Genomic DNA, 21,860 nt, shown 5'->3' with positions numbered 1-21,860 from the left:
TCTCGAGTGTTTTCAGCAGGTTGCCACTTCGACTAGCTTTGGCTGCCAGACGTTTCCTCTTGATCTGCATGCTCAGAAATGGCTGCTCCACTTGTGCTCGTTCACAACCCAGCCCTACTACAGCTACTTTGCAACCGCATGCTTGACTATTATGGTACCTTGCCGCTGGCCACTCTCAGCGTGCCTTACAATTTGTCTTTCCGCTATCCCTGGTATACTTGCATCCAGCTAGTGTTATAGGTTGCGGTCCAAAAAAATTTTTAACTGTCTCCCAGGGCACTAAGTAGTTTGCTGTGTATCCAGCTTAATTTCAACCATATGTTTCAAATTTTTTGTATAAATGAATAGCTTCTCCTTCGTTTGAAGTTTCAAATATAGCTTTTTATTCTTCACCAATGTTTGATTTCACATTAGTTAATTTTCTTTAAAAATGCCATGTCTACATTTTTCAATTGCATTCTTCCCATTTCATTCCCAATGCATTTCCACATTAGTATGCCTTCATCTGGGGAAAATCTGTAAAGTAAATGGCATTTGTTCAAATATAATTATAGAGTTGCCTCCACCCTCCCATTGAGTGCCCCGGCGCTTACATATGCTGTGCTTTATTTATTACGTAAACTTTGTGTATCCGTATGTGTAATTTAACTTCCTCATGGTGGTAATACTGCTGATGCCAGCGATATGCATCCCTCTCGGTGTAGACCCCCTAGGTAGTTGTTTAAATGGCTAATGGTCACGATCACGATGCTCTGCCGGTTAAACTAATTTTCGCGCATGTTTTTGCTAAAGGCATGTCAAAGTTAACAAGTCTAACGTTTTATCCGGTTGCATCAGGCTCATCTTGTTTACCGTATCGGCTATGGTTGTTGATCTTACCGTTTGGCCGGCGTATGGCTGGCGTGTAGTACACTCGACCTTCGCGCGCTATGTTCAAGCGTCGGTACGCGTATGACGACGCTGGCTTCTTATTTAAAGTGATAAACACTCTTCCTGTTTTTTAGTGTTCGTTCAATAAAGATGAGTATAAAAAAATTATGCCATACTTACTTTTTCTGTGCATGGAGGAGTGCTTTTGGTACACCACAACATACCGAGGTCCTGGTTTCCTGTGACGTGGGGAGCGAGCCGGTGATGTGGGGAGAGGGACCGTGAAAGGGGTATCTCGCACAGACCGACCTGCGGTATATTTTCAGTGTTGCCTCACAGAGGTAGAACTACGGCCCTGATGGCTTGTAGAGGAGAGATGCCAGCTGATGGACTGAATCACTAAATGGCTAGCAACACTTCCTAGTTTCAACCGTTTACAGCCAATCAAATGCAAGCTCGTGCTCGTAACCCCTCAGCCAATCACATGTCAGAATTCCCAAATATCGTTATCTGACAAATTTGATTTCTCAAAAACTACTGAACATATTTACACCATTTAAACAAAAGCATACTTTCTGGACCAAGACCTTTCTCTCTGCCAAATTTGGCATAATTCCGTTCAGCAGTTTGATCTGTAGCCTTGGCTTAAGTTTCCTATGAAAAATGCATTGAGAAAACACGTTTTGGGACCCCCCCCTTTTTTCTTAGCCCCCCCCTTGACCACTCACCCCCAAACTTTCAAGATAAGAGCTGATCAAAAAAGAGAAACTTTTTGGTGAATTTCGTAAAGATTTGATAAGCAAATGGAGGACTCCAGAATGGGGGCCACGCATCTCCCTTCCCAACATGAGTGAAGCCCAGGGGCTGCTGGGGCCTCAGCGGGGGCCCCCCCAACCCCAGTGAGCCCCCGCTATTATTTCTTAAGAAATGCCCCCGGAACCTAGGCCACCCAGAGGCCTCATTAAAATAAAATGTGAGAACCTGCGACCCCAGAGTGAATTGCGCTAAATTTATTTTTTTAATGCTTTTTTGGGCCATGGGGGCCTTCTGGGACCCCCTGAGCAGGCCTAGGGGGTCAGGGTGTTTCTACCCTGCCCCCTTCTCTTGTTTTAGATCTTTGTTTCTCTGTTTTCTGGTGACTCGCTTCTACAGAGTAACAAGATGGTTGTCAACACTTCCTGGTTTGCAGTGTTGGCATCCAATCAGAGTGAAGCTCATGCTCGGGACTTAGGCTCCGCCCAGATATCGAAACTTATTTTCTAATTTCTCAGCAACTACTGAACTGATTTACACCATTAAAATTAAAAGGTCACTTTGACCCAAGCACTACCTTTTTGCCAAATTTGGGGTCATTCCGTTCAGTAGTTTTCGGCATGGAGATGGAGATGGAGATGGAGATGGAGATATAGAGAGAGAGATATAGAGAGAGAGATATAGAGAGAGAGATATAGAGAGAGAGATTGCAACAGTAGCTATCCACAACAATTTACAATGCCTCACAATTCTCTGCCACAAAGCAGTAAATTATGATGTGGGTGATCTCCAATCCATTCAATGTAAAATCAGTCTCTACCTGGCTGGGAGCCTTCAGGTACTTCACCCTCGAAGATCGCCTCTGTAAACACTGGGCTATTGTCGTTCTGATCAGTCACCTTGATGATGATCTCCATTGGGTCTTCAACAGGTTTTCCATTCACAGACACAGCATGAGAGAAAAGCTGAAAAGCATTGAAAATGACGGCTTTAATAGACAACTGAGCCGTCCTGAATTATTACAATAGCAAATTACCTCAGAAGAACAGAACTATCAGGCAATAAGACTACTCGTGACCACCAGGCTTGGCCAAACAAACCAACTATTTGGTGAAGCAACACAGCATGCAGTTTATTACTGTTGTGTCGGTCTTCTGGAAATCGTGACCCAATAAGCTTTTTTCGTAATCTCTACTGATTGCATTCTGGCATCTTAGCAGTTTCTGAACTTCAAAAGCATCTACATGTCCTGGTGTAGTGGCCCAATGACGCTGGTGTAGAAGTGTGCAGGTAGAAACGGTAGGGGCTATTTGTGCCGGTGGTGATCACCAGCATCTATTTTGGTGATCAAGACCCACACTTTGACCCATAGTAGGGGGAGAATATCAGAAAAGGGATAAAATATAAGAAAACAGTGGCACAGGAAGGAAACCGCGATGAAAAAAACTGCAAGATTATAAATCTGCTAGTCAGCCTTGATACCAGTTAATCCCAGCATTCCTCAGAACCAGCGGGTGTGTTGGCAGTGGAGGGGGTGGTTCCTCAGAAAGTCTTTGGGCCCATGCGCTTATTTAAGTTTACAAATAGAGCACTGATGAGGGGGCAGTCAAGGAAGAGGGTGTGGCTTAACGGCTAGAGCGTCTGACCTTGAAACTGGGGATACAGGTGCAAGTCTGGCGGGAGGTTCAAATATACTGTAATTCTGGGCAAATAATCTTCCCATGCATAAAAATAATTAAAGTGTCTGTAATGCAACTGATGAAAGGGAGTGGAGCGCTGTGTAGGGTCAAAGGCAGAAAAATACAGGCAGTGAATTTAGGTAGGGAGTGGTGGGTTCTGAGAGAGAGGTGGACAATTTGTTCTGTTGCAACAAAAACGCATGTTCTCAGCTCTTTTCTAAATATAAGATGGGTGAGAAGTGATCCTGGTGGGTGTGGATGTTGGTTTAGATCAGTAGTGCATGAGAGGTGAAAGCCTTTTGCCCCATTGGAAGAAAAAATGTAAGTTATTTTTCAAAAGATCACGGAAAGCATCCAATTGGGAAAATACTTTCCAGAACTGCATGGGTAACTAGTAATTCGCCAAGCCCAGCCTCATTTACAGGAACACAGTTAGAGTGAGCGAAGGATGAAGAGATGTGATAGAGCTCAGGAACTTTTATCAATTCCATGACAACAGAAAAAAGTAAATAGGTCTTGCCTATAAGAGCTATTGACTTTGGCAATGTTTTGTAGCCAGCTGTGCGGAAGCGCAGATGCTTTATAATTTAGCTAAAGTTAAAAAGCACTATGATGCAGCCAGGGCTAATGCTTTTTTTATTTTTATTTTTTTTAAGTGCATCAGAGCTGGATGCATTATGGTCTTTTTTTATTAATATTTTTAGAAGCACTGCTATACAGCATGGCTAAACATAATTGCCTAACTTGGCAATGCCCACACCCTACAGAATGGCAATTGCACAGCCAATACTTTGAATGTGAGACCTATTGGCTTTGTCAATGCTAGTTAGGTCTTGGCACAACACCCCTGTGATTCGGAGCATAAAAAAAAAATATGTTTGGCTAAAAATCTTAGCACATAAAGAAAGCAATTGCACCCATGTTTTAATGAAAATAAATGTTGAAACCGGTAACATCAAACTGAACCAATCAGTACCTGGCCCATGCTCCAGCCGAAAGAAGAGGAAGTGAAGCTAGCAGGGCTGGTCAATTAGAAACCAACAAACCAACAAATAAGAGTGACAATGACACCAACAAATGTTAAGCAATGGGCGGGCTGCAAGCTCCTTATTGTTTGCAATATCTCTTGCAAGCAAGAGTGCATGCGCTGTTGCAGGTGAGACCTAAACAGTGTCCTCTCTGGTCTAGACCTCCGAGATAGGAAGTTCAAGAGGGTGTTTAACTTCAACTGCCTTATATAAGTGTATTTCCAATTATACACCCGGGCGGTCTACCGATTTCTTTTTCTGAGAATTGAAGCACTGTACTAGATGCAATCTTAAGTACTTTCTGGTTGAGCAGGAACGCTTGCTTTGTAATTGTGTATCATCCTATATTTAAGATAAATCATGGCCCTTCATTAAGAAAGATTCATATATTTGACTCACAGTATACTTGTCTACGGCCTCTCTGTCCAAGGGACGTGTCACATATAACTGTCCAGTGCTTCTTTCGATAGTGAAGATTCCCTCCGGAGGAGTGTCAGCTCCTTGCCCAGTGATGCTGTAGAAAACCTTGGTCTCTTTATCCATGTTGGATTTGATCTAAGAGTTGAAAATCAAGAACAAGAAAAAAAAAACATTTGCAATTGGAGATCTTATTTTCTCACTGATTACACAACAGATTAGTGTAGCATGTAGGCCAATTGTGCAGATTTCATTTATGTCCCCTAAGTGAAGGACAGTTACTAAAGCACCAATGGTGCCCTTCATCCACCACCACAAATGTACAAAAGAATTCAATTACCTGCACCAACTTCTTTGGGAAAGGACCTCTCTCATTTTCAGAGACCTTAATGGGTGGGATGACCCAGTCCCTCTTTCGTCTGTGCAAGCCCTGCTGCGACTTTGGGAAGTACATCACTTGGGGTTCAGAATGTTTGGCATGATGGGACTTCTGAAAGAAAAGTTATAGAATCAAAACTGGATCCTGTGGAATTTTCTGCACTAGGTAACCAATTGCTTCTCAAGAACAATACAAATTTGCAACATCTTCAATTGATCAGAAGCAAACTGTGAACAAAGGACGGGTAAATTAAACAGTTTTTTTAAACCAAACTGATGGTGATCACTCGTTACACACTAGGTACCTACTTTGACTCATATTACCCAAAAGTCCCATCAATATAGTTTTCTTTCTGGAATAAAGGACTAGACATTTTATTATTTCTTCCAGAATGTAGGTCATATGTTCTTGTCAACTAATCTTTGCCCACCAGGAACAAGTACACACTTCTATCCCCTGTTATGAAGACGGAAGAATATGGAATATGCCTTCTCATTCTTTCTGATATCAAAACATCATGGGTACATTTTCTAAAATAATTTGAAATGCCTGGATGCTTTTATTGAAGAAATGTATCTTGTACGGCTCCTGAAAATAAAGATCCTAAGTCCCATAAACAACTGTATCTTCACAAATAAAAACACAGGTGACACTCCTCATGTGGAGGAGGTGGTTTCTGAAAGAGAATAATTATATGCTTTCCTCAGTCATGCATGATCAAGTACTGGAGCAAAGTGTGAAGGAATCTAGGTTGAGTAGTATATTCCAGATTCTGCACCCAAAGTTATAGATGTGCTCTGGTCATTCTAAAATGTGTAAGTGATCCTTGTGATAAATGTGGCACTCTAAAAAAAAGGATTATTTTAAAAGCACATCATAACAGAGGATTGTGGTCATATTGACTTTTTAGGTATGGTATGGAATATGCTGACAAATGGGGGAAAAGTTACTTAAGACGCATGAGAAAATGTTAGTATGAATGTACTGCATTGCATATGTAACATCCACAAATATCAAGCTGAACTAGAGCTCACACCTACTCCTAAGTGGTACATATAGTCCAAAAAAGACAGGCTTTCTGAAAAAGTGTCAATAATCTGGTGTTCGAACCATGGCAGATAGAAGCCTACATTCGTGACAGCATTTAAAGCAGCTCTGGAAATTTGAAGACGGGCCAGGTACAGAGAAATCATCAGCTTTATTTGAGTTCCATTTGAATGACGTTAGTAGTTTAGTACCAATTTGGCATATAATGAGAGATTGATAATGAGATGTTGCTTGTAGTAGTGAACCTATTTACAAGGAAAGTTATTTTAGAACACCCTTAAACATGGAAGGGATAAGGCCTTGTTTTATAGCTAATAGCTCACAAACGTGGACTGTAAAAAAACAAAAAAAACACAAAAATGTAATAGGGAAACTACTCACTAAAAAAAAAAAAAAAAAACCAGCCAAGCCTGGTCCATGGCAGGCATGATGACTAATACCCGATATCTAATTTACACTACAATGTTTATTAATCTCATCAAAAGTTTCCCTTTGGCTGTTCGTTGCAGGTCTCAGTATTTGCATCTTCCGCAGATGAATGTGAAGTATGTCCAGTCTCCTCTTGTTAAATTTGGCTCTGCCCCCTTTCGCAGAAGATATCCAAGCAAATTTGGATATTGATAGAGTAGCTCTTAATGAGCATTTAAATAATTCCTTCTCCTAGATAATGCGCTGTCCATTTTAACGGACAATTTTTTTGATCGTTCTTTGAAATTAATGAAGTATTTAACAGCTTTTAAGCATATGAAATTAATACAGGAAAAAAGACAGGGGCTTTTATGGAATCAAATGGCTGATTCTGAAGAATAAGTGGAATTTTAAATGAGGATAGGAAATGATTAGGTACAAATTTACAACAGGATATTCATAATTTAATAAGGCATAATTATATAGATATTTTGGGGAAGATTAGAAAGAGCATCTTAACTTTTCTTTACTGGAAAGTATACTACATAGATATTGTATCGGTTTCAGTGTATAACTTTAGCAAAGTGTATTTGTAAAGGGAACACTTATCTGTGGGTATTGTGGCGCTGTACAGACTCATTGTTACCCAACTCACTACCACTCATTTTATCGACCTCAAAAGGATGAAAGGTAAAGTAGACAGATAGGCATTTGAAGGACTGGTCTAACACAGATGTATGCAGTGAGTCAGAGCTCTAAAGACAGACATTATGGGGAATACATCTTAGAAGTAAATCCTATTGAGCAGAAGTATCCTTCTTTAGCAGAGGTCCAAAATATATTAAATTCGAAAGGCAATAAAGCAACAACATAGGTAAAACCTAATACAATCTTTATTTGGATATAAAAAATAACATCCTTAAAAGAGACACCAACAACGATGCACAATGTAAAAGAGAAACTTAAAAAACTAGCAGCACATAAGCAGCGACAGGTAGGTACTGGTCCGAAACGTTATACATCTCCCCTTTGTAAGCAATCCAAATGGTGTTAAACTAACTTTAGTAGGGAAAAAAGTTGTTGTACCAGTAATTGGCAGTAATGAGCTCGTGAACCAACAACTGCTAACAAATAATTACAAATATTAAAAAATGAATAAAAATAAAAATAGCAGCAACAGTTCAATAGCAACAGGTTGTAGGAAAATGCAATGGTAAACAGGGTTTTTTAACAGTTTAAAAATCTTGCAATTTGATTTAGGTTATCGACAAGAGGCGGTATACATGGCGAATGTAGGTTGTGAGGCCTATTTTTAAGGCTGTCTTTTCTGGGCTTAGGGCCGCGATAATTGCTTGCCTGCAAGACCGAATTCCCAGCCTGTTCCACTCCGCTTTCAGTTTGAGTCTGCGCAGTGACGTAAAGGCTGGGCAGAGACAGATCACATGCTCCATTGTTTCGACCGTTCTTCCGCACCCTCTGCACCATAGTGCGTCGGACGTACGGCGCCAGCCTGGCAGATCTTTTAAAAATTGCCAGTCACCGAGTCTGATGGCCAAAAAACTAAGTTTTAGGTGCAGAGAATACGTGCATGACAGATAGGATGCGGGGGCTATACGCCCGTACGAGTTCATAATAGCCCAGGCGTGTCTACGTTTGGCAAGGAGATTTTTATCAGTAATGAGAGAACTCATTCTAACAATTTTCTTGACAGTGCTTTTAAATACTGACACGCTGGGATTGAGGTCCCATAGGTCGCCCGCAGAAAGTTCTAAAAAGGAATCTTTAAAAAGGCGACCATACGAGCCCCCTGGGTTTTTCTCGATGATGTCTAGCCAAACTAGTGACTCCAGTGAGCCTGCATCTGCTTGTCTCAAATTATGGCAAAAATTTTAAAACGTGCCAGTGCTAGAGACTTCATAGTTTAATAAGCCAAGTTCTAGCCTAATCTGAGCGGCAGAGGCACTTTTGGGCAAGCGGAGGACCTTTTTGTAGATTTTAATGACATGTTGGTTTAAAATCTTATTTAGTTTACCCTTAAAGGTTTCAATACCGTATGCCAGTGTCGGGCCAATTTTAGCTCTCATTACCTCAAGTAAAGGTGTTAGGCTTGGGCCGGCCAGTTTTTTTGAGAGCTTTGAGAGGGTCACCTGTAGGGTCACAGCTTTAACTGATATCTCCTTACGTTGTTTAGCAAGGTTGCCTCTTGAGTCGAGGTTAACCCCTAAATATTTATAGGTGCTTCCTACTGCAATACTCATGTTGTTGTACATCCATCCTCCCCCTGCTTTTCTTTTTTTACCGAAGGTAACCACTTGTGTTTTCTTTAGGTTAACCTCTAGTTGATTTGCAGTAGTGTAATTGTATAATTTAGCTAAAAGCCTTTGTAACCCCACTCGTGTGAGACTAAAAAGCACTAGATCGTCAGCGTAGAGCAGGTTGCTTATGGGAGCTCCACCCATCTTTGGTGGGTGACTGTTGGTTTCTTCCAAGGCTGTTGGCAAATCAGCTATAAACAGATTAAAGAGAAGCGGGGCCAGCACACAACCCTGCTTGACGCCCCTGGTTGTCATGATTTTCCGGGAGAGATGTGTGCCGGACCCCAGCTTCACCTGAACCCATGTGTCGGAGTGTAACTGGATAATTGCCTCCAGAAGGTTTTGTGGGATTCCCCATTTCTTTAACTTTTCCCATAGTGCTGCCCTGGGCACTCGGTCGAAGGTGGCTTTAAAATTAACGAAACAAAAAACCGCCCTGGATGTAGCGCAAACTTTGTCGACGATTATGGCCAATGTTAATAAGTTGGTCCCGGATTTAGCAGTGAAGCCTGTTTGAGTCATTGGAATCAGGTTATTCACGTCCACCCATGCTCTCAATTCACTCAGGAGAATGCCGGCGTAATGCTTGGCCTCAATGTCCAAGAGAGCAATTAGTCTGTAGTTATTTGGGGACGAGTGGGAGCCTGATTTATATATTGGGTGGATTATTGCCCCACGCCAGGAGTCTGGTATAATTGAGGTTCTGAGAGAGTAGTTAAAAAGGTTAGTTAGATGACCCGACCAAAATGGTACATTTGATTTAAATAGAGTCTGTGGAAGGCCATTGGGGCCCGGGGCTCCGTCCGATCTTGCTTTCAACAATGCTATAGTGACTCTTTCTTGGGAGATCTGAAGGACATCGGTGCATGAGTCCCAGCAACCGGTGGACCTGCTCCAGCTGTTGCTAGAACCTGTTTGCTTCGGACTGAGAGCACGTGTGTCTGTAAGCGCTGTTCCTTCTGGGGACTTAAAGTGCTCTGCCAGAAAAGTAAACCAACTGGCTTCTTGAATGTTAGCTGACCCAAAGCTGTGGTTGCTGGAGTTGACGATTAATTAAGGCCCAAAATTTTCTTGCGTTGCAGTTTTTGCACCAGAATTCATTTTCTTGAAGTTGCTTTTCTTTCTTTACCGCCTGCCTGAACATTTTTTGTGCAGATTTATATGCCTTATGGAGCTCGGCGTCTCCCGGAGATTTCATTAAAGACCGCAGTGCGCAATTCCTGTCTATCTTTAGCGCCCTTGTTTCTCGAGAGATTGAATGCTGGCGACTGGCCGAGTCCGTGTGATGGTGGTGTTTAATTGGAAAAAGGGATATCAGTTGTGCGCAAAGCGTCGACCATGCCGCGGCTGGAGAAAACCCCGGGTCGGAACAGTCTGAGATAAAAGCCTGGCTTGCCTCCTTGACGAGGGGTATTATGTCGTCACTCCATCTTAGGCGCTTCAAGTTATCACAGTGCGTTCCTGTGAATGAGTTTGGGGCAGTTTTGTGGAACTCTGGATTTATTTTTAAAGTTACGGACTGAGGTCGGTGATCGCTTTCTGTTCGCGGGTGGATACTAAAGTTGCCCAGGTGTTTCAGCAGAGCCGAGTTGCAGATGGTATAATCTAAATACGAATGCTTGCGGCCGTTCGTCCAAGACCAATTTGGAGGAGTGTCATTTTTAGATCTTCCATTTATTACCAGAAATCCCGCGCTGTGGAGTTGCAGCACGCAGAGTTCTCCCAGACCGCAATAGCCTTGGTTTGGTGGTTTAAACTGTTCTTTAACCTCTGCAAATGAAAATGGAGTTAGCCCTTCGCAGTCTTCTGTATTGCCTTGAAATAGGTTGGTGTTGAAGTCCCCTGTGATTATGCAGTCTGCGTGAGGTTGATCCGCTGCCAGGGCCCGTACAATTTTCATTAGACGAGTTAGATGGCTCTTTTTTGTGCGGGTGCTGGGGTTGATGTAGATGTTAAGCAACAGGAGTGGACGTTGTTTACTCCATGAATAGATTTTGACACCCAGTAACCAATCTTCGTCAAAATTTAAAGATACAATCGGGCCTTTTAGGTTTTCGGAGACATAGATCGACAGGCCCCCTTTGGGATGGCCGAAAAGGCAGTCTCTAGTTGCTGGTTTCCAAAATTCAATAAAGCCTGTAACTGGGGAGTTTTGGGTGGCCCATGTTTCTTGGAGTGCTATTACTGTGTGCCCAAATATAAAGGAGTGTGTGTCCAAGTTGGTGTTTTTATTGTGGAGACCGCTGATGTTCCATGAGCACAAAGTGAATAGGGAATCCCGGCCCGAAGTTGGGGGTTTTTCGAGTAACACAGCTCGGGGTGTCCGGAGGACCAAGGTCTCACAGTTTGAGTTTAAAAGGGTAGATTCTCGGGGTCAAGCCATTTTGTTACAAGACCGGGCTGCTGGGAGCCACCCCCAGTCTTTCGTTTTGCCCAGGTTGGAGATGTTGTTCCAGGGATTTGTGATCCCCTCCGTTGTCCCCAGAGCATTTCTTAGAATAGAGTAAGGCCTTGATTTGGCTCCTGGTTCTATAATTTCGGCTTTTTTCAGGGTGTCCTGATGGTTAAGCAGCTGCGAGGGGTAACCTGGGGGGTTATGGGGGTAGATTTTAATGCCCCATTCCCGAAAGATTGCACTTTTTTCGGTGAATGCTCGTGCCCAGGTTGCTGATTTAAGTGACACCAAAGTTACCTCAGAGGGTTGATTACCTCGTGGTGGCAAAAATTCAATGGAGTCAATGTCTTCTGTTGTAAACGCCTCAAAGCCCGGTACTCCGTTCGCTAGTTTTATTATATTTGACCTATTAAGGGTGTCATGTCGACCCTTTGAGATGTATTCTGGGGCGAAGAGTATTTTAGCGCCCTGTGTGGATTTGTTGTTATGGGCTTCTGTTGCAGTGCTGGGCCCAATGAGTGGGTTTGCCTCGATTAATTTAGTGTTATGGATTACTTTTACGAGACTGGGACTAGTAGTTAAGTTAGCCTGCTGAGATGAAGTAGGGGCAGATTGAGGTTGTGTTGTCCTAACTTTAGTCATTGAATGAGTTAGGTCACTGATGTTGGCTATTAGTGGGTCGGTGGGGGGGTGGGATTCAGTTACTGCTACAATTACAGATGTGGTGGTTTAAGTCGTCCTTAAGTATGCTTTTAGTAGAAATTGATGCCCTGGGAGTTAGTTGAGGGACGCTTTGGGCTTTTTTATTACTAGCGTTTATAAATAACGGAAATAATTTTGGGAGATCATTTGTTTGATTTGATCTTAGTTTGTTTCTCTGTTTGCGCTGGCGTTTGCGCTCCCTCTTACTAATATGGGGGGGTGGGGCAGTAAGTGTGTCTTGTGTGGAAATAGTGGCAGGGCTAGTAAACGGCGTTACCCTATTGGCGCTAGTGGGTTCCAGGCCCCCATTTGGAGGGTCAGCGCTTGTGGCCAAGGTCGCGGGCAGTGCTGCCATGGGGGGTAAGCCCGTGGAGCTTTGAGGGGCCTCTCGATGGACAGTTGCCGCAGATTCTGCCACCCCGCTCGACTGTTGGACTGCCGTTAAGCTGTGCGGAGGGTTGAGCGGTTCGGAGGTCATAGCTGAGGAGTTTTGGTTTGACTTAAGGAGAATTTCAGATTGATTACCTCCCTTCAACTGCTTAACCTCGCTTATAACGGTGGATAAGAAGGACGGAAGCGAGGATAGCGAGTCGATAATAGGGGAGCAGCAACAGACCGATTGGACTAATTTGGAGGATGATTGTGCTGCTATAATTAGATTGTTTAATTTGTCCAATTTGTTATCGATCCCTGCTGTGAACAGTGCTAAAGTGTTCAGCAGGTCAACCTGGATGTCCAGTTTGTCCGAGTGGTAATTCAAATCAGTAACTGTTGATTGAAAAGTGAGAAGTAGTTGGGGCCAAATATTCAATTGTGTGGGGGCATCTGACAGTGGGTCTGTTTTTGGTGTAAAGTTAGACGAATTCTGCGTGTTTTTGAAAAAAATGGACAGGTCCGCTAACAGTTGATCATTGGTGTCGGTTTTTTGAGGTGGGTTTGAGGGGGCAGTTATTGGCGAATGTGCGCTTCCCTCAGGAGGACTTAGATCGTGAGGAACGGGGAAACTGAACAATTCAAAATCTGATGCGGGGGGTTTTTGCGCATGTGTTTGTGCGAAAATTAAATGGGAATGTGATGCTGGGGGGCCCTCCCTGGATACTTCATGAGTTTGTGGTAAAGGGACTAAAGGCTTCGTTGATTGCTGAGAATGCCATGCTTCAGGGCTTAGGTTGAAAATTAAAGGCAGAGGAGGCGGTTGACTGGGGGAGACTTCTTGCTCCGGGAGATCAAATTGGGGCAAGGGTAGTCTTGGGGGGGGTTGGCGACATGGTAATACATTTTGAGGGTCTCTCCCCATGTATGTCAGAGGTGGTGGTTGTCTAAAGCAAACCTCTTGCTTGTAGAGGTCTTGTTGGGAGGAGAACTGACTCGGAGCTGGGTGGAGAGTTGATGGTAAGTTTTGGGAAGTTCTCCAAGATGGGTCCTCCAGGGAGGTGTTCTGGGTGTTCCGGGTGGAGGGTGAGGAGCCAAAGATATACATGTCCTTGACCAGGGTGGGTTTGTTGATTGTTGGTGACTGTTGTTGGGGCAGAAACATATTTAGATCTGCAGCTCGCTCTGTCCCACAAGGCTTATTTGACTCTAGATGTTGGAGAGGAGAGGTCAACTTAGTATCACCCGGTGCTTTTTTTAAAAAGTCCAGAAGGGTGAGGGGATTTGCGCCGTTCGAGGATGAAGCGCGTGGCACCCCCCCGCACGCTTGATCCCAATCCCCGTCCCCTGCCTGCACCTATCTGAAGGTCCCTATTGACCCCTCGCCCTGGACCACGGCGGTCACCTCTCCCCACTCCAGTGCAGCCCCCCTACCAGAAAGGCTGCACAAGGGGGCGAAAGGGCCGTCGTGACCCGACTGCGACTAGGTATAGTACCAACAGCGGCTAAGCAGGCTAAGGTTGAGGGGGGGGGGGGCGGGGGAGCAGGGCAGGAACTGGGAGTGCTTTTGTAAGCAGAAAGCCTAAGCAAGTAGTGGCAAGTGGTGCAGGCGATGGGGACAGAGGGTAGGAGGAGCAGGAGCAGGACAGAGCAGCCACAAAACTAAAAAAAACGGTGACCCCGAACAACCTGGCTTAGGTTGGTCGGTCACCAAGGCGCGGTCGCTAAGTGGGGCCGAGTATAGCGCAACCCTGAGTCCCGCGATTACACCGGCCGGGGAAAGGTGAGAGGACCCAAGACAGCTAGGTACCCACTGGGCGGTAGTGCAGGCGATTTAGATGGCAGGGCGACCAAGGGGAAGAGAGCTTGCTTGGGGCTTACTCTAGTCAGAGTGCACACTTCATGAGGGCCGACAGGCTGATGCCACCACCACTCACTTCTCACTTCCCAAGTCTCAGAAGCCCCCTACCTTATCGACCTCTTGGGTCTCCGCCTCCGCCTCCAGGTGTCCCTGCTTGTCGTTGCCGATCCTCCGTCAGCTCCCCCAGCCGGTAGCGGTGCAGATAGCAGTAGCAACAACCGTAGTTGCAGCCACAGCGATTACAGCGGCGCCCTCGGCACCCAGCACACACCACGCCTCGGCCCGACCTCCGCACCCCCCCGGGGGGGGGAAGTTGGGGGGGAAGTTGGGGGGGAAGTTGGGGGGGAAGTTGGGGGGGAAGTTGGGGGGGAAGTTGGGGGGGAAGTTGGGGGGGAAGTTGGGGGGGAAGTTGGGGGGGAAGTTGGGGGGGAAGTTGGGGGGGAAGTTGGGGGGAAGTTGGGGGGAAGTTGGGGGGAAGTTGGGGGGGGAAGTTGGGGGGGGAAGTTGGGGGGGGAAGTTGGGGGGGGAAGTTGGGGGGGGAAGTTGGGGGGGGAAGTTCCCGCGCGCGGAGCTAATCCGTTTTTGTCCGCTGATCGCGCCGCCACCCACTCACTCACTCAGCTCAGCCCCTCCCCTCGCCGCTACCCCGTCACACGCTCTCGCCGTCGGCTCACGCTCAGCAACCGCAGTCAATGTCCGCGGCCAACACGATGTAACGGAAAACCGTTTAGGTAAAACAAAAATAACACATTTTAAAGTAGAATTCACCCATCACCTTGGCCAAAACATGAAAAGCTTGGGAAGCTGACACTAGTAAACCTGTTAACATAAGCATGCACACTCAAAGTACATTTCGTTTGAAACACATTAGTAAGGACTCCTATTAAGCTTCTCTGAACGAGCCTTTCACTGTCAAATAGTACCCCTGGACTCCAGCTTTCCTTTACATCCCCCTGCTCTCTGTGTAGGGAGCAGAGGTAAGATGCTGTTGTGGACATACCCAAGGGGATCCCTTCCTGGACCTCTTCATACAAGATCTTTCAAAACCCTGGTGGAAGGGATCACCAGATGAGAGACTCAATTTGCAAGGTACTCAACAGAAAAGTGCAAGGGGTTTGCCCCAGCACCTCATACTGGAGTCCCTTCCCGCACCTCATTTAAAGCAAAGGCCTAGGTGATAGAAGATAACTGGCTTGAATGTGCGGAGGACATAAGGGAAGTGCATTCTCTCTCCCAAGTATCGTCAACTTCAGCTCGCTCAGGTACAACCACTCCTCAGCCATAGACTGAATGACTTTCAGGAACCACCTCCTCCCCCACAGACCCTCACACGATTCCATCATCTGCAGCTGTGCTCAGAGACCCAAGCACAGGTGCACCAGAAGTAAGCAGCCTGACTCACTCCACCAAAGATTATCAAACAGTACCCTAAGCCTCTACTGCACCCAGGAATGACCAGCAAACCAAGCAACTGCATTTTCCAGAACAGGAACACCCATACCTTGGTAATCTCATTATGGTCGGTAGGCAGCACATTGAGAGACTGCAATCAGGCCCTGCTGCGACCTAACACTCCATCTGCTCACCAGTATCTAAAAACAGCATTTCACTCACAGAGTTCACTACCCACGGATCTATCACTATTGGCATTTTAACATTCTGGTTTTCCGACAACTATTAAGCAGTAAACAGGGTCCCTTAAATCCATCAGCAGGACCAGGATACTCCACTCAAAGGTCAGCTGTTAAGCATCATTCAGCCCTGAAACCTCACACAAGCAGCCCGGACACTGACCTGCAGCATCCCAAATCAACAACCAACAAGGAGAACACCCAGGGTTTTGCACCACTGTCTCTGTTAGGAGTATTACGGCCAAGACTGACTGTGTTCACAGCCAATCTGGCAGGTGCATGACAGGATTGGCAAATTGACAAACTCAGTCCTCACAGCAATGCAGTCTCCTCGCGTACACACTGCACATGTGCAGCACAGTGATCTTCCCAGGAGAGGTTGACTTTATGCACCTGGTAAGATTGATGCACAACGGATGTGCACAAAAACACTGTTGCAACCATAGGGGAATAATGACAATCAGGAGGAGATGTTGAATTATTCCGCTCCCCATGCAGACAGTGTGCATGTGCACCACAGGATATTCGTGGAAGCGGTTAATTCAGTGCTTCCATCAGGATTGCTGTAAAGCAGATGTGCCCTTGAGCTCTCTGTGCACAAAACTGCCGAGTGGCCAACTAGGACTGGCGACACCTTCTGCCAGCCCTAGCTTTGCAGCCAGCAGCACTTTGCATGCAGGGTTTTCCTCGCTCACACAAGCAAAACTGGTCTTATAATGCGAGATGTTAAGGAGTAAAAAGCAAGCATTATCTGACGGTGTCACCAATGGTAAGGTACCACTTGGCATTTGTATATGGGAATACACAATCACAAAGCGAATGGGAGGAGTCATTCAATTGTGAATCACGTCACAGATAGCCACGTTACCCAGGTGGAAGGAATTTGCTGAGCAAAAGAGTAATTATTGAAATGAAAATGTTTTTAAAAAGTGGGGCAAAAGTGATGTCAAATGGTAGCACATAAGTCTAATCCACTACCATGCCTTATTTTTATGATCTGACAGGTTTTCAAGTGATCCACAGATGTACTGCAATCTAAACTAAAACTATGTTAAGTCACTCGAAATGTTGTATTGCTACAATTGGGATAGCCTCAGAGATGTAGCCTATCTGGAATAGAATTAACATTTCCAGCAGACGTTCCTCAATCAAACACATACAGTCAAAATCCATACCTCAAGGAAATTAAAACCTGGTAGCCTCGAAACATCCTCGTGCTGATCCCCCAAAAGACACAATGTATACATCACAGATCTCGCCCAGAAACTCATGGTTAATTCGACTGTTCATGGCTACAGAAGCTCCAGTGAAAAGATTCTGCTCAACTGACTCCACAGATGGCAACCTCACAATGGATTCCATGTCAAAGAAACTGGTTAGCTAACTCTCAGCTACAACAGTGCGAGGAACAAATGTCTCATCCCACTAGATGAATTTCTACTTAGCAAGCCTTAATCATACCATGCATCGACTTTGAGAGTGTGGTCCTAGGTGGACTCACAAAGCACTCGCTCTTAGAGGAATCCTTCACTCAGATGCTCAACTTGCCTCTGAAACGAGAACACTTTACTGCATCATACCCAGGCCTAAAACACCGGCACTGGGTCCCCAGTTAAAAATTAAATTAAATTAAAAACCATGTGTCGCCTGAAGAGGTTACATCTACAAAACCCTGCATAGCTTGTCAACCTAACTGACATTTCAGGAGGGTCACAGGAACCAACACAGTTCTAATTCCAAGTGTCTGTGTACTTCATATATAACCAGATGGAATAACATATGCAGTTGCAAAGACCTACAACACACTTCTAAGGGCTCTTCATAGGTGCATGGGAATCTTGTGATAATCTGGGCATCATCTACCATGCTTTGCGTTAGCCCTGTGCGCAGACTGCTGTATAGTGATTTGTTGGCTATCTCTAGAAGTTGTCCTTCCAGTTTCATCTTGCAACTCTCCCTCCACTTCCACCCTCGAATGTTCTCAGGAGAGGTCCTTTCCTGGTAACAATCATAAAACTGTGAAAGGCCCCTACATCGGGTTTAGCTGGACTTTTGGTAATAAAGTCTACTTAGCAGAGATTGTGTTGTATGTGCTGCAAGTAGTTTGTCACTAAATGTACCAACAATTCAGTTGCAATACCCTTAGAAAACAGTCTTTCAAAAGAATTTGATTGTAACAAACAGAATTGAGCACTGAAAGCGTAATGTCTGAAGGAAAGTACCCAGAGAACATTTTTGCGATGCATGAATTAAAGAGCATCCTACCTTCTTATGGTGATGATGGCTCTCCCTCTTCAGGGTGATGGTGGTAGAGAACATCTTGTCGGAATCAGCCCAAGCGAAGATGGAGAAGATCCGCTTATGGCCGTGCAGATGTATGTCCTGATTCACAAACACTATCCCATCGGATTGTACGGCAAGCTCCTCTTCCTCTGAGAGGTAGAGGACATTGTTCGATCCCAAACAGTCATCAAATGTCACTGTGAGCAGAAGAGAGAAGAGAAGTCAAGAACCACTGAAGAAGGAAAGCCTGGACAGAAGTTTTGTTAAATGTGGAAAATTGGCTTTGGTTCAGGCCCAGGATTGCTAAGCAAGCATATAACAGCAATGAATGCCTGCAGCAGAGGGCAAGAACACGTATTTCTTTAATGTGGCTTTACAAGCACGTGCTGGAGTAAAGAAAAGTGTGCTATGAGAAATTGCTGGCTTATTGGAGGGCAATCCCTGAATAGAGACTCAGAAAAGGGTCACAAATCGGCTAAAGAAACAGATAATTAAAACTTTCTATTTAATGAAAATTGCTTGAAAGAAAAAAAAAGAAAAAAACCAATAAAGAAGTGGCCCTTAGGGCGGACCCATGAGAAAAAAAAAGTCCATAACAGTTTATTAAAGAGCTGATAAAGGTAACAACCAAGTTATAATAAAAATAAACTCCCATGGTGTGATGGCAGGCAGACCATTGTGTGCTGTTTCAGATAATCCCCTTTATTAGAGGTTGACGTCTTACTGCAGAACTTGAAGAGTAAATTTGATGCTCAAATCTGGACACACTTGGCAACATAATTTTCAAGTGTGAAGTTTGAAACTAGAGAGATTTTTGCCACAATTTACAAACGGTTTTCCAAATGCAAGTCAGCCTTATGCATAGAAAGGGTGTTATATATGTATGCAGAAGACCGGCATGAGTCAGAGAGATGTAAATATAAGAATGTAAAATAAGAGACAGGTATGGGATTCTACCCTGTGCATAACATACGTGCCCCGTACACTCACACCCGCTTCTTTTATACGCAAAACTTACACCGGTTTCAATCGAAATATTTATTGACTAATGCCTATACTCATGCGAAGATGTAACTTATGTATACTGTACGTTACACTTGTTTTTGTAAATCATTGATCTCTGGTCTGTATTTACATCACTTTCTAAATATCAAATAGTAGTGTGGATGTAGTGTGTTACTTAATGCCCCCACCTCCTTTGAAACACGGATAAATGTAGCTAACCTCCCCAAGACCAAGTTGTTAACCTACATTTTGTTACAGATAAGAGGTTGAAGTGATATTTTAACGTTGATCAGTCTAATGTTGTGTTTTTGAGTATAATCAGAAATCCATACAATACACAAATATCAATAAGTGGAATCAAATATACAAAATAAAAAACATTACAGAAACACTTAAAAGTGAATTTTACTGGTTTAAATGGCATCTAAAATCGGACAAGAGATACATAGAAATATACAAATTCAGCAAATAGTTTATACAAGTCACAGTGAAGTACTAAAGTGACAAAACCAGTCCTTCGGTTCAGCGGCACACAATCCTGCATCCCAGGGTGGGCGTCAGAAGCTCGGTACAATTGAAATAAGGTGCCCCTTAATTTTTACCAGCATATTGAACAGAAGGAATGACGTCTGATTTACAAAGTTGATTGACACGTGCATCTCTTTCTCATAGGACTATTTTAACCATAGGATTCATGGGCTCAGAGATCAGTGCGGCTTTTACTCTACCAAGTACACATCCAGGAGTAGAACTCAAAACCTAAGTTTAACATATAGCGCTTTGAGGCGAGCTGGGTATGTATATGACAGTAGCATAAAGGGTGTGTAGGCATAGTTTTGAAACTATGATCGAATAAACGCACGATATGACATTTTCATATCTATAGCTTATATGTTTTAAGACACTGCACGCAAGTTTATAAAGGTAAATTAACTTTGCAGTGTGCAAAACAGCCACCATGGAAACTATTACCCCTGCAAAACCATCAAGAGGTAAACCGAACAGCGTCTGAGAGATCGGTTTCTGGTACACTCTAGCCCCTCGAGCATATGTATTGTTAAAATAGACTTTTTTCACTCATAGAATGTATTCGGCATTATTTTAGCATATATACAAGCCTTATAATTGCATGCATTTACGTATTAGACAGGGATTTTACAGCAAGTCCAAAAAGGGCATTTAGAATGCAGTTGTATGCAGAGCTGTCGGTTCTGGTGCAAACTAGGAACCAGTCGTGTATATATTTGCATACAGATTTTGAAAAAACACAGAAAAGGCAAAGAGCTCGTTGCCACGATGTGGCCACTAGATGTCGATATAGGACAAGCTGCTTGACCGATCTTCATTAGACGAAAACTACTTCACCACGTTTACCCTTCAACATTCTGGCTCGCCAAAAAGCAATCAAAAGCATCTTTTCTGACACCTTACCTACCCTGTTGTAAACACATTTTGTCATTTTGTGAAATTACAAAATGTCTATTATCTTAAGGAAGACCTCCCATCACTGAAAACTCTTTTCTCCAGGACTATGGAAGTGCCTCCCAGTGTGTTCGTGTGGTTGGAGTGTATGCCATTTATTGCAGTATTATCCTTGTATCTGTGTTTGGTTCTCTTTTGTAACATGCACACGCCACTTTTCTCTTGTAACACACGGTTTGCTACCTCTCACATTTTGTTTGCTTTTGATACTTGCACAAGTGCCACCTTTGCCTACGTAACGTTTGTTCTTGTGCCTCTGTGTCTAGCATATATTGCAGTATATTACCTCTAAATGTACTTTGTTTTCTCTTGTAACCTGCACACTTGTCACTTTCCTCCTGTATTGCACTGTTTGCTAGCGCATGTATTTTGTTTGCTCACAATTGTCACTTTTACCTCATGTAACTTATCTGCTTTTGTAATTTGTTCATTTATAATTTTCTGTTCCTATTGTGAAGCGCTCTGACGCCTTCGGGTAAAGTCCGCGCTATATAAAATCGCAAAAAATAAAAAAAATCTCACGGTAATATATCCAGCAATAGTTCTACAGAGTAAGTTAATCTGCTAGTTAGTGAAATACAATGAGAAGTAACATCTTTCTTAAGAATGTAAAGTTAGTTACCAGCCCAACGTCAGGACCATATTCCTACGTAACTGATAACTGCTGCTGAACACCTACAACTGGCAGCTCCCCCCATCGTACTCGGCTCTTATGGTCATGCATGCCCTGCCACATATTGCCACCTTAGGCACACTGTTAATTTAAATGATCATTATTTTGTAGGTGCGGCCTCATTTTACACTCATTTTTAGTTAAGGAAAAGGCTAGATACCTACACTGAGGCTTCAAAATGTTTAATTCAAAGGAATTGAATAGGGAAACACTGCTGCCTATTTACCGTTTTCACGTGCGACACCTACTAGTAAAAAAACTATTAAAAAAAAATGAGTGAATTTTTTGAGAACATGCACTTTCCTGAACTTGTAAGTCGGCACAAAAATGTCAAGCTGGACAGTCTTGTTAGCCGAAAATAAGCCGGGCAATTTATTTTTCATTACGCAAGCAGAATTTCACATGCATAATTCGTACTTTTTTGCACTGCTCGCAGCCTGCTTTCTGCTGGAACCAGAGCAGTGACGCCGGAAGGATGCCGCCACCCATCGAGAGGCCGGCGAGACAATCGCACCGGATTCCTGCCACGTTCTGTCCCATCTCCAGCCCCCCACACTCAA

General features: G+C 44.0%; 1 protein-coding gene across 2 annotated transcripts in view; it reads right to left on the bottom strand.

Moving 5' to 3' along the window:
- The window catches only part of LOC144798908 (cadherin-1-like), a 209,867-nt gene that overhangs the window by 104,481 nt on the left and 83,526 nt on the right, over positions 1 to 21,860 (bottom strand). Inside the window, exons 3-6 of one of the 2 annotated variants that reach the window (XM_078670010.1) lie at positions 18,123 to 18,337; positions 5,088 to 5,237; positions 4,730 to 4,885; positions 2,444 to 2,588 (exon numbers count right to left, since the gene is read on the bottom strand). In XM_078670010.1, coding sequence (XP_078526136.1) covers positions 2,444 to 2,588; positions 4,730 to 4,885; positions 5,088 to 5,237; positions 18,123 to 18,337 — 666 coding nt within the window. The remainder of the gene's footprint in view (positions 1 to 2,443; positions 2,589 to 4,729; positions 4,886 to 5,087; positions 5,238 to 18,122; positions 18,338 to 21,860) is intronic. The other variant, XM_078670011.1, reaches the window with a different exon arrangement.

The sequence above is a fragment of the Lissotriton helveticus genome, chromosome 12 (assembly GCF_964261635.1).
Source record: "Lissotriton helveticus chromosome 12, aLisHel1.1, whole genome shotgun sequence".
In the NCBI taxonomy this organism is placed as follows: Eukaryota; Metazoa; Chordata; class Amphibia; order Caudata; family Salamandridae; genus Lissotriton; species Lissotriton helveticus.
Note: the sequence above shows the minus strand (reverse complement) of the source record. Positions and strands in the feature narration are given on the sequence as shown.